General features: G+C 46.7%; 1 protein-coding gene across 1 annotated transcript; it reads left to right on the forward strand.

The window, feature by feature from the left end:
• The first annotated feature begins 4,633 nt into the window (after positions 1-4,633).
• On the forward strand, positions 4,634-6,631 carry SSTR1 (somatostatin receptor 1). Its single transcript, XM_077820338.1, has one exon. The coding sequence runs from the start codon at positions 4,634-4,636 to the stop codon at positions 5,840-5,842; it is 1,209 nt and encodes a 402-aa protein (XP_077676464.1). The 3' UTR covers positions 5,843-6,631.
• The last annotated feature ends 6,992 nt before the right edge of the window (positions 6,632-13,623 follow it).

The raw sequence follows: 13,623 nt of genomic DNA on the forward strand, positions 1-13,623 counted from the left end.
CCTCTTGCTCATATCAATGTAAATCTGGAATAGTTCCACTGAAGCCAATAGATACACCAAGGTAAAACTGAGATGAGCAGTGAATCAGACCCTATTTTTTAAGCAGTTTAGAAAAGTACCTTTGTTTCAATTAATTAAGCAACTCAGTACAAGGTATTTGTTTTTGTTTGATTGATTGTTTCCTAGTACTTTCAGTGCTACCCTGAAAGTAACAATAGAGGCTTCAGAAATGAGAAACATGGCCACAAGTCAACCACAAGTATGACTACTCCAGCATTTAATTTTCCCGGGCATGCATTGAGACCCGGTAATGCACAGGAAGTTTAATGGAATTAGCATCCTTGCAGGAGTTACAATTTAGAGATAATATATTTCAAATTGTTGCATTTGAAAATAGATCATACTATGCCCACACCTATTTCCATGGAAGTCAGAGGCAAAACTCCCACTGGAAGAAGGATCAGGCCAACTGTTAGAATTGTGAGGAATTAAATTACAGAAATTGAACAGAATGGGCCAATTTCATCCCATGGCATAAACCCACTGAAGTCAGGGCCTCTTTTAGGGCCTGATCCAAAACACACTGAAATCAAAGGAAGTGCTTCCATTAACATCATTCAATACTGCTCATCAGTCATTTCAGATTTTAAAAGTGGCTAATAGGATATATGAACAGTTTCAAAAACATTCTCTTTCACATCATATAGACTGGTTCGGTGTTTCATGAGGTGCAGAAGGAAGTTGTGCAAAAGGAAGCATCAGGTGAAAGAGAAAGTTCTCATGAAATATGAAGGAAACTTCTAGGTGTAAGAGTGTCTTTTGGAGGGGGGTTGGAGGATAGAGGAACATGCTGTGAAAACATGGTGGTGATGACAGTTTTATTATTGCAGCAGCAGCTTCAGAGTTGATCCTCTTTACTGCCATTTTCGATCAAAAAGAGCTAACATTTATATTCAAAATATTGTCATATACCACCTTATAACAATAAGAAAGAAAGAAATCCCTTAACCAATACCTCATAATAAATAGATGCTCCTGTGTGCAAAAATAAGTTCTCATTTAAATGAAAAACTGGATGATATATGAATGATAGATTTCTAATAGACTAAATGGTCTCAAGCAACCAGATGTTCTTTTTGATGGGCTTGCAATTATTTACTCAAACCCCAGTGCTTATCAGTGATGGAAAATTGGTTCGTGTTCTCCCGGAACAGATTTTCATGCAAATCACTTCTTCAGTTGAACTTATATAATACTAGATTTTTGAACAGTGCCATTCAGTACATTGTGAGTAATGATTTTGAAGAATGTTGTACAAATATGAACCTCTTTCCTGGTAATCTAGGTGTCCCAATGCCAACATGTTGTCCCAAATAATATATGATCTCCAAAATCCAAATGGAAAAGAATAAGTCTCTGTTAAAACATCAAATGACGTCCACAAATGTTGCAGCATTAAGCTAAAACACTCATGTACAGCAATAGCCTATGAATATTAAGATCATTTGCAAATCCTGCTCACTAAATTCATTATTGTATTGGAACAGAAATCAAAATGAAGAAAATAAACCCACACAATTCCCAATAGTCACAGAGACTATGGTGCACACACAGAAATCATGTACAATTAGAGACAACATTGTTGTCCAACAGAAAGAGATTTTTACCATAGCATTGTTATATATATAATATATATATATATATAAAATCACTATGAACTACTTCTCAGTTATGAAAGGAAAATGCTTGCCAGTGTGTGTGTGTGTGTGTGTGTGTGTGTGTGTGTTGGAGAGAGCAGACGATGATGATATGTGTATGTACTGGAGTTCATTGTGGTGGTGGTGTGTTTGTTGGAGTGAGTGAACGTGTATAAACGTAGTTTGTGTGTTGGAATAGGTAGGTGCTGATAATATGCATGTAAGGAAGGTAGATGGTAGTGTGGGGGTGTGCATTTGTGTGGTGATGAGTATTGTGTTTGCATCTCTGAGATGGTTCTGGTAGGTGGCAGTAATCTATGTGTGTCTATGTAAGTGGTGGCAATGTGTGTGTAGTGGTAGTACGGAGGGTATGTGGTGGTATGTGAGGTGTCAATGGAATGGTTGGTAAATGGTGTGTGTTTGTGTAGTTGTGGTAGGTTGTGTGTGTTTGTGTAGTGGGTATGTAATGATGTGTATGTGTAGTGGTGTTGTGTCATGTCTAGTGGTGATAGAAAGGGTAGCTGGTGATGTATACTGGGGCATGTGTGTGTGTGTGTACAGGTAATAGAATGGGTATGTGTTGGCATGTAGTAGAGGTGCTACATGTAGGGGCAGGGTGTGCGTGTGTGATGGTGGTGCTGTGTGTAAGGGAAGGGTGTGTGTGGATGTGCTAGTGGCACTGTGTGTAGAGGGAAGGTAGGTGTGTGGAGGTGGTGCAGTGTGTAGGGCCAGATGTGTGTGTGTGTGGAGGTGCTGGTGTTGCTATGTGGAGACTGTGTGTGTGTGTGTGGTGGCACTGTGCCTAGGGGCAGGGTGTGTCTGTGTGTGGAGGTGCAGGTGGCACTGTGCCTAGGGGCAGGCAGAATGTGTATCGAGGCGCTGTGCTTTGAGGTAAGGTGTGTGTGTGTGGAGGTGTCGGTTGCACTGTGTGTGGGGGCAGGCAGGGTGTGTACGGTGGTGCTGTGTCTAGAGGCAGGGTGTGTGTGGCAGTGGCACTGTGTGTAGGGGGCAGGGAGTGTACGGCAGTGCTGTGCCCAGGGGCAGGGTGTGTGTGTGTGTGTGGTGTCACTGTGTGTAGGGGCAGGGTGTGTTTTGTGGTGCTGTGCCTGGGGACAGGGTGTGTGGGTGTGTGGCAGTGTCACTGTGTGTAGGGGCAGGGTGTGTTTTGTGGTGCTGTGCCTGGGGACAGGGGGTGTGGGTGTGTGGCAGTGTCACTGTGTGTAGGGGCAGGGTGTGTTTTGTGGTGCTGTGCCCAGGGGCAGGGTGTGTGTGCGTGGCGGTGGCACTGTGTGTAGGGGCAGGGTGTGTTTTGTGGTGCTGTGCCCAGGGTCAGGGTGTGTGTGTGTGTGTGGTGTCACTGTGTGTAGGGGCAGGCTGTGTTTTGTGGTGCTGTGCCTGGGGACAGGGTGTGTGTGTGTGTGTGTGGTGTGTGTGCGTGGCGGTGGCACTGTGTAGGGGCAGGGTGTGTTTTGTGATGCTGTGCCCAGGGTCAGGGTGTGTGTGTGTGTGTGGTGTCACTGTGTGTAGGGGCAGGGTGTGTTTTGTGGTGCTGTGCCTGGGGACAGGGTGTGTGTGCGTGGCGGTGGCACTGTGTAGGGGCAGGGTGTGTTTTGTGGTGCTGTGCCTGGGGACAGGGTGTGTGTGTGTGTGTGTGTGTGGTGTGTGTGCGTGGCGGTGGCACTGTGTAGGGGCAGGGTGTGTTTTGTGGTGCTGTGCCCAGGGTCAGGGTGTGTGTGTGGTGTCACTGTGTGTAGGGGCAGGGTGTGTTTTGTGGTGCTGTGCCCGGGGGCAGGGTGTGTGTGTGTGTGTGGTGTCACTGTGTGTAGGGGCAGGGTGTGTTTTGTGGTGCTGTGCCTGGGGACAGGGTGTGTGTGCGTGGCGGTGGCACTGTGTAGGGGCAGGGTGTGTTTTGTGGTGCTGTGCCTGGGGACAGGGTGTGTGTGTGTGTGTGTGTGTGGTGTGTGTGCGTGGCGGTGGCACTGTGTAGGGGCAGGGTGTGTTTTGTGGTGCTGTGCCCAGGGGCAGGGTGTGTGTGTGGTGTCACTGTGTGTAGGGGCAGGGTGTGTTTTGTGGTGCTGTGCCCGGGGGCAGGGTGTGTGTGGTGTCACTGTGTGTAGGGGCAGGGTGTGTTTTGTGGTGCTGTGCCTGGGGACAGGGTGTGTGTGCGTGGCGGTGGCACTGTGTAGGGGCAGGGTGTGTTTTGTGGTGCTGTGCCTGGGGACAGGGTGTGTGTGTGTGTGTGTGTGTGGTGTGTGTGCGTGGCGGTGGCACTGTGTAGGGGCAGGGTGTGTTTTGTGGTGCTGTGCCCAGGGGCAGGGTGTGTGTGTGGTGTCACTGTGTGTAGGGGCAGGGTGTGTTTTGTGGTGCTGTGCCTGGGGACAGGGTGTGTGTGTGTGTGTGTGGTGTGTGTGCGTGGCGGTGGCACTGTGTGTCGCCACAGGATGGGCTGTGGCGGGGAGCTGAGGCTGCCGCTTGGCTGCGGGGGGGCGGGGGCGGTCTCTGTGCGCCTACGAGCCGGGCTGGTGCCACAGCGGCCTCGGGAGCGGCCGGTGCACGCCGGGACGGCCGGCGGCGGCTGCCAGGCAGGTGGCCGCGGGCGGGAGCTGAGCAATGCGGAGCCGGGGAGGGGGCTGACTCCTGACGCTCCGCCGAGCGCTCGGGGCCGGCGGGAAGGACACCCACCTGCGTCGCCTCCTGGTGGGGGGTTTTCCCCTCCTCCTTCTCGTCGCTGCTGACGCGCCGGTGCCTATTAATCATTCACCAGCCGGAGAGCGGCAATTAACGCCGCTCGGCTCGGCGGCGGCGGCGGCAGCCTCCTCCCTCCTCATGCCAGCCTCGGGCGGGAGACAACGCTGCGGCTCCGCCAGGGTGCCGAGCCGGGCGGGCGCCCAGCGCCGGCCGCTGTGAGCCCGCGGGCGGGGAGGGCTGGGCTGAGGATGCTCCCCAATGGCACCTGCCCCAGGCTCCCGGGCGGTGCAGGTGGCGGCAGCGGCAGTAGCGGCGGCGCGAGCGGAGGGAGCTGCTGTAGCAGCGGCAGCGCCGGCGGGGTCCTGGGGCAGGCAGCGGCGGGGGGCATGGAGGCGGGCGGCAGGAACTCCTCCGGCGCCCCGAACGGCACCCTGAGCGACTCGCAGGGCAGCGCCATCCTCATCTCCTTCATCTACTCCGTGGTGTGCCTGGTGGGGCTGTGCGGCAACTCCATGGTCATCTACGTGATCCTGCGCTACGCCAAGATGAAGACGGCCACCAACATCTACATCCTCAACCTGGCCATCGCCGACGAGCTGCTGATGCTCAGCGTGCCCTTCCTGGTCACCTCCACCCTGCTGCGCCACTGGCCCTTCGGCTCGCTGCTCTGCCGCCTGGTGCTCAGCGTGGACGCCATCAACATGTTCACCAGCATCTACTGCCTGACGGTGCTCAGCGTGGACCGCTACATCGCCGTGGTGCACCCCATCAAGGCGGCCCGCTACCGCCGGCCCAGCGTGGCCAAGATGGTCAACCTGGGCGTCTGGGTGCTCTCCATCCTCATCATCCTGCCCATCATCATCTTCTCCAGCACGGCGCCCAACAGCGACGGCACGGTGGCCTGCAACATGCTCATGCCCGAGCCCACCCAGCGGTGGCTGGTGGTCTTCGTGGTCTACACCTTCCTGATGGGCTTCCTGCTGCCCGTGGTGGCCATCTGCCTCTGCTACATCCTCATCATCGCCAAGATGCGCATGGTGGCGCTCAAGGCCGGCTGGCAGCAGCGCAAGCGCTCCGAGCGGAAGATCACCCTCATGGTCATGATGGTGGTGATGGTCTTCGTCATCTGCTGGATGCCCTTCTACATCGTGCAGCTGGTCAACGTCTTCGTGGAGCAGGACGACGCCACCATCAGCCAGCTCTCCGTCATCCTGGGCTACGCCAACAGCTGCGCCAACCCCATCCTCTACGGCTTCCTCTCGGACAACTTCAAGAGGTCCTTCCAGCGGCTCTTGTGCCTCAGCTGGATGGACAACGCCACGGAGGAGCCCGTCGATTACTACGCCACCGCCCTGAAGAGCAGGGCTTACAGCGTGGAGGACTTTCCCCCCGACAACTTGGAGTCGGGGAGCATGTACAGGAACGGCACTTGCACCTCCAGGATTACCACTCTCTGAGGAAGCGCGCAGCAGCCTCCCACCCCCCACCCCCCCCACGCCCCCCAGGCGCAGGGCAGCCGGGGACTGCGGGCGGGTGGAGTGCGGGGAGGGGGGTTATTATTCTGTTCGGAAACAACAGAGTTGGGCACGAAAAGGAACAACAAAGTGTTCCCTGGCCGCCTGCCCCTCACACCACCCCCTCAGTATTTCAATTGCGTTGTGTTTGTTCATGCTACTACGCCCCTAGTCAATTATTAACTAAGCGCCCCTCAGATGGACTTTAGGTTCCTCAATCTGTTGCTTCCTCCCCGTTGTGTGTGATCAGCGCGTGTGTGGGTCAGTGAGGTCTCCTGTTGACTTTCTCTGTTTCTTTTTGTGCTCGTCTCCCCCACCCCCCTTCCCTTTGGTTCACTTGCCATTGTGGTGGCACATCGATGTGCTGCTCTTTTCAGGGTCGTGTTGCTTGGTGTCTAATTGTTCCTCCCCTTTGGAAGGTACACTGTTGACGGCAGACTTTGCCCCTTGGCAGCCTTAAAACACAAGGGGATGTTCTCTCAAAAGCTAGGAAATCGCTCAGTTTATACGCCACAGTTTAACTCAACCCCTCCTAGCTGAAACCAACACTGACCGGAAAGGGAGACAGGATTTCTGTTCAGAGTAGAACTAGGAAAGGTCCCTTTCCCTCAGCTGCAGAGAAAGAGCAGACAAGCCTTCATCCCCCACAAGGGAGAGAAAAGCTCCTCTAAAAGGGGCAGGCAAGCTCATGAAGTCATATTGCAAGTAGGACAGAACTCCAGTGCTCTCTTTCTCTCGGGTAAGAATGTGAAAAGAAAACTGGGTGCGGGGGGGGGGGGGAGTTGGGGGACGCAAACCACTAGAATTGAGTTCCATTGAGATTTGGCATTCAGTGGCACTCAAGGGGAAACCTCAGTCCCCATGGAAATGGAAACGAAAAACGCCTCCTAAGAAAGAAACGCGATTATTTCATTATCTCAGAGCTGCCCAGCAGGCTGCTGATAACACAGAGATATACACCGCCCCGTGACTCGCATGGAGCAGGGTATTGGACGGGGAGGTGTGTAAATAATAAAGTTTAAAGGAGGCACTAGAGTGTGAAGCTATTATCCTGTGAGTGTTACGCTCACCGTGAAACAACCCTCCAGGGAATAAAAGAGACGCAAGCTGTGAAGGACAGTCGGTGTGGCTGCTTTTGCAGTTCGAACCACATAGAATAAGGAAAGTTTATTGCGGATCCTTCATCAGGCTTTAAAATACTTATCAGAAACATACACCTGTCTGTTCAATAATAGATATTACCTAGCCACACTTTGCATCGCTCCTAAACTGAAAGGGGTTTCCTGTATCAGCAGTGTAATCTACCTTCTCGGTGCTTCAATATATGTTTGATTTTGATTGTCTTTATGTGTGCGCTTAATATGTTGTTTGATTTCAGTATTTTCTTTTTTGTTACTGTGTCGTGAAAACGTTCTCTTGGAAGCAATTCATTATTCTATGTACTGAAGTCTTGGCGGCCTCATACAAGGGAGTGCATTTTAAAAGGTTTCAGAGTAGTAGCCGTGTTAGTCTGTATTCGCAAAAAGAAAAGGAGTACATGTGGCCCCTAGAGACTAACCAATTTATTTGAGCATGAGCTTTCCTGAGCTACAGCTCACTTCATCGGATGCATTCAGTGGAAAATACAGTGAGGCGATTTATATACATACAGAACATGAAAAAATGGGTGTTATCATACACACTGTAAGGAGAGTGATCACTTAAGATGAGCTATTACCAGCAGGAAAGCGGTGGGGGCGGGGGAAAGAAAACCTTTTGTAGTGATAATCAAGGTGGGCCATTTCCAGCAGTTGACAAGAATGTCTGAGGAACATTAGGGGGGCGGGGGGAGGGAATAAACATGGGGAAATAGTTTTACTTTGTATAATGACTCATCCACTCCCAGTCTCTATGCAAACTGCTGGAAATGGCCCACCTTGATTATCACTGCAAAAGGTTCCCCCCCAACCCCACTCTCCTGCTGGTAATAGCTCACCTTAAGCGATCACTCTCCTTACAGTAAAAAGAAAAGGAGTACTTGTGGCACCTTAGAGACTAACCAATTTATTTGAGCATGAGCTTTCGTGAGCTACAGCTCACTTCATCAGATGCGTATGCATCTGATGAAGTGAGCTGTAGGTCACGAAAGCTCATGCTCAAATAAATTGGTTAGTCTCTAAGGTGCCACAAGTACTCCTTTTCTTTTTGCGAATACAGACTAACAGGGCTGTTACTCTGAAACCTCTCCTTACAGTGTGTATTATAACACCCATTTTTTCATGTTCTGTGTGTATATAAATCTCCTCACTGTATTTTCCACTGAATGCATCCGATGAAGTGAGCTGTAGCTCAGGAAAGCTTATGCTCAAATAAATTGGTTAGTCTCTAAGGTGCCACAAGTACTCCTTTTCATTTTAAAAGGGTGATGTTCAAGAAGGCTCCTTCTGGAGAAAAAGATTATAACCTTTTTATAGGCCTTCTTTTTCCATTGTTTCCCCACAACAATTCTTTTCCCGTTCTATTCGCACCTTGATCATGCATATTTCAGAATCGAGAATATTTTTCTCATAGAAAAACAGTGCTTTTCTATTGGATAAATGATGGTGGAAAGCAAAATCTAACATTTCTGTTCCCCCTTTAAAGACTATCCCAACCTAGACATACCAGTAACGATTATGGTGACAATAGCAATTCTGCTTTCTGTTCTTTATTGCGTTCCTTAAAACAGAACTAATGTCAAAGACAGTGCGCTAGCGCACTTTTACCAAATCATCTCTCTAGCACAATACTGTGAATTATCGGAATAACTACTGGAGATCGGACGCAAAAGGATAATTCCCTAAAACGCCTGTAAACACTGCCTACTAATTGCTATATTACTTACTGCGTCCAAACAGTGTTAATACTTAACTTACTAATGTGTCTAGCTCTTTGGGGGGTTCAGTAAGGTTCCTGGATGAACTGTAGCATGAACTTTTCTTAGGAGCAAAAAGCATCAGGCCATTTTGCAAATCTCTCCCACCAAAACATCAGATATTGTCAAGTGAATGTATAAATTCTAGTATCTCTCTAAGGACCTGATCCATAGCCCATTGAAGTGAATGGAAACTCTCCCACTGACTTCAGTGGGCTTTGGCTCATCTTCTTTTGATTTAAAAAATAATTGCTAATATGGATGCTGTTACATCCCTATTAAAACATTTTGTGAAAGGCTTTAAAATCTGTATAGTTTTATTCCTTTTTACTTTTCAGGGGACCACTCAATTAAAAAGGACCTTCAAATAATTTTAAAGGTAATTGCAAATTTTAACCTTCATTTATAGTAAAAAAAAAAAAGAGAGAGAGAAATCTCTCTTACAGTCTTTAGGAACATTTCACTGAAGACAGGCATTGCATTGTTTAAAACAGACAAAAACCACAGGGTGCCATGTTTACATTTTTAGAGCTCCATTTCAAATCGTGCTCATTGTTTCCTTAAAAAGGTATCAATCTAGTGCTTTTATACTGTCATTTCACCCAGCAATACTGTAATGCAGTGTTAGCTTAATAAACAGATATATTATACAGTACTCTGCAATCTACTTTTTACTGTTTTTCTGCAATTACTAGGTTTTTTAAAATAGTACAAAATTGGTACTCAGCTTTGATGAGACATTAAGCAAAGGTTGTTTATTTGTTTCCTTTGGCTTCATGCAAAGATATTGGAACTTGTGATACCCAGGCACTTAATTCTACAGACATACCAACTTGTGTGCTCTGATTTCAGTTCTCTCAAGCTAAGTAAAGTCAAGCTGTGCTAATACTGGGCTGGGAGACCACCCAGGGTGTTGGAGTATTGGGTGCTTAGTTACACAATAAAAGGTATTCTTTCCTCCTCCTCATTACTGAACTAATTTGTCAGCAGTCAACATGGTGCTAGGATCACTGTGTTGTTTCAGCTGGATACAACATTCTTCACTGCTTGTCCTGAACTAAGGTGTGGTGCTGCCATTTTTCACCTTGAATGTGGCTACACTTTGGTGGTAAATGAAGTGATGAAAAGCTGTATAGCATTACAGTGTTGCAGCGGAAAGAAAGGTAGTCCAATCAAAGTTATTATTCCAAATAAGTGAGTAATAACTATCTGAGGGGGAAAAAATGCCTTCAGGAACTGATGTGAAATGTATAAGAAAACAAAGGTTTCAGAGTAGCAGCCGTGTTAGTCTGTATTCGCAAAAAGAAAAGGAGTACTTGTGGCACCTTAGAGACTAACCAATTTATTTGAGCATAAACTTTCGTGAGCTACAGCTCACTACAGCTCACGAAAGCTTATGCTCAAATAAATTGGTTAGTCTCTAAGGTGCCACAAGTACTCCTTTTCTTTATAAAAAAACAAAGTATTATTTCAAATGCTTTGCAAATTCTCAAATAAAATTTGTTAAAATTTCATATAAAAAGGATTCAAACAACTGTTGTCTTCAGCAACCACTGAAGAAAGCATTTAGCTGAAATATTTCTCTCCAGCACTCTACATAATTTTATTTATACATAACCCACTTTACCCACAAAAAGCATAAATACTGTTAACCATCAAGAGGGCATTGCTGCATATTTTTTAGTTGTCTAACATATCACAAGTTTCATACTAATGTATATGTTGGCACAGAGTCTGACCCTGCACCATTGACTTCAGTGTGAGTTTTGTCATTGACAGTAGTGGTGCAGGGTAAGGCCCATATAAAATGTGAGTGATGTTTCTCAAAAGCACTTTTAGACTTGACAAAGTGAGTAAGCATGGCCTGTGTTGTCTCATAGATCCACACACAGAGGAGACCCTCTGCACACTGATTTTCTCAGGAGGGGTGTGTACTGTGGGGAGAGCCAGACACCTCTGCAGTATTGTCTCCACCCAAACACACCACAAAGGAGGCTCAGAGTAAGTCTTGTTCCTCACCCCCCAGTAAGTCTCCCCAGGAAATACTATACAACCTAGAGCAGTATCATCTGTGAACTCACATCTGATAGGTCTGAGGGCAACTTCAGCCTGGCACTGTTGGGCTGCCAGGAGTCAGAATTAATGCAGAGGCACAAGACATCTAGAGGGGTGGCAGGGCCTCCTGTGGATCCTCTGGGCATTATGTGTAATGATGGAGATCCACCAGGTTTGAAGTATTTTGTGTATGAATATAAACCCCATTTTCCTGATGGAGCCATAGGGGCGGCACTCATCTGGGGTGCAGGATCTTAACATAGATTTCCTCCACAGGAGGAGCTGAGTTGCCACGGTATCAATCTTTTGAACATGACATATTCATTTCTGAAATGCCATTTCTACAACATACCTAGATAGAACAGATTTTTTTAAAAAAATAATCATTTTAAAAAAGGAAAGTCTATATTTCTAGTATATGTTAATAGAACAACCGTTTGCCTGTCTGGTGTACTGTGGCAACCAGGCTCCAACAACATGCACATTTTAGCTCCAAAGCTTGGGCCAAATCTTGTTCACTTTCCTGAAATCAATTGGCCTCCAGGTGAGTAAGGCAAGCAAGACTTGGCTTTGCAAAATCACTTGCCCAATAAAGCAAAGCGTAATTTAATGGGTACCTTAAAATATCACCAACATAAAAAAGCAACCAAGCAAAAAGAAACAGGATCAAGGAATTCACTCTGTTTTCCAAAACGAATCACTATTTTTCAGCCTCTGATTTCCAACCCCACCAGTCTCCAGCGCTCTGCATTTGAGAATGTGACTCATGCTCATCACCATGGTATCTGAGCTGCATTGCAGAGTCTATCTGTGAACTACTTCAGTACCTAAGCATGGTGGAATGGGACTTGCCAAAGTTGGTAGTGTTTGGTGATTGCAAAATCAAGAGGGATAACTAGCTTTCTGAATCAGAATTAAATGGCCACCATGATGACCCCAGGACTATCCTCAGGTGGTCTTTGGCTCAGTTTACACAGCTGACCATGCTTTTGATCTAGTGTTTAGTTTGGAATTGGAGGGGAAGCACTTGAAAATTATGGGCCTGATTTTCAAGAGGTTCTGATTGCACCGCCAGCTCTAATCAATATCAGTGGGAGCTGCAGGTGTTCAGCACTTCTGAAAATCATGCCCTACACTCATTGTATGGACTAACCACTGCCATCTTCAAACTGTTGATAGAGTGCTTATCTCCTGTTGGGGTGAAAGAGCTGCTTTAAGGCTCTAGCTTTGAAAACTAAGGGAACCTGTTTGCAACAATGCTAGCTGAGTTGACAGACAAGGTGTTTATTGGTTAGAATGCACTGTAATGAAACGAAAAGGGTGTATCATTTATCACAGTGCCAGTGGAAGGCTCAGTGGAAGCTTTAGCTGGATGAAGTGTACAAAATAAAATCCTCTGTGGAGTCTACTATATTATATAATCAAGCAGAGACCAGACATGGATAAAAGGAAAATGCAGAATGCACTGATCTTTTGATTAGAAAAAAACTCAATAACCCTATTAATCACTTTCTTTTCCTAGCATCATTGCAGATTTATTTTGCATATGATCTGACTGAGGCCACAGGGAGAGCAAAAAATAAATAAATTCTAAGCTAAATTCAAAATATTATAAAATAGCTCCTTTAATGAGTTTCTGATTCCTTTTGGAAGAACTGGAACAACATTCTGTTTAAAAACATGTCTTTTATAACTTAGATTCTGCAGTTTCTTCCTTTGACTTTTTGGTTGTTTAAAAACCTATATAAAAAGCTGCTTATTCACAGCCTAAAGACAAGGGGCCAGACCCTCAGCTTATGTAAATTATCGATGTCAATGGAGCTACACTAATTTACAACATCTGAGGCTCTTACCCCTTGGTTCCTGCCTCAAAGAGTTTACCATCTAAACTGATCACAGCACAAGAGATGGAGGGGGGAATACAGAGAATGGGGGTACTTAAATAGTACAGTACATGTCAAGTTAATTCTTAGCTGTTTGCCTCTTTTTTATAATTATGATTGGGGAGAGGTTGGTGGGATTTTTTTCTATTTGTTTTCAATTGTTCAAAGGAATGGATGAGAAGATCATTGTTTGCAGTGGAAAGGTAGGTTCTGAGTCCTGTGACTAGATAGCAAGTGTGAAAAGTCAGGACTGGGGGTGGGGGAGAGAGGGTAAGAGGGCCCTATGTAAGAGAAAGCCCCTAAATCGGGACATCTGGTCACTCTAGTTCTGAGAGGAAATTGAAGGTTAAGAAAGAATTTGGAGGGAGAACATCCCAGGCATATTGGCAGTATCAGAAAAGGGGAGAAGGGGACATGAAAGGAGGCAGAATTGATGGAATGTTGACTCTGACCAAGGGAGTGGCAGATGACCAGTGATCACAGATAGGCAGGGACAGAGTGCTACATAGCCTTGAAAAGGGAAGGAGACAGAGTTCAAAATGGAGAGAGAAGGGACACAAGGCCAGGGAAGGAATTCTTAATAGAGATACAAAAAAACAGTCTTTTGGATTGTGTAGCAAGGCTTGGATGTGGAAACAGAGCATCATTTGGACATTAAAAAGACCTTCCAGTAGTCACTTTATATTATTTGGGATTCCTGCACCAACTATTGAAACTTCATTCACATTAGACAAAGGAGTCAAAATTCTGCTTTCAGCTGCACCTTTGTAACCACCGAAGACAGCTTTGGAGTTAGTGATCACATTGTGAGTGTAGGTTTCAGAGTAACAGCCGTGTTAGTTTGTATTCGCAAAAAGAAAAAGAGTACTTGTGGCACCTTAGAGACTAACCAA

Source organism: Eretmochelys imbricata, chromosome 6 (assembly GCF_965152235.1).
Source record: "Eretmochelys imbricata isolate rEreImb1 chromosome 6, rEreImb1.hap1, whole genome shotgun sequence".
Classification (NCBI taxonomy): Eukaryota; Metazoa; Chordata; order Testudines; family Cheloniidae; genus Eretmochelys; species Eretmochelys imbricata.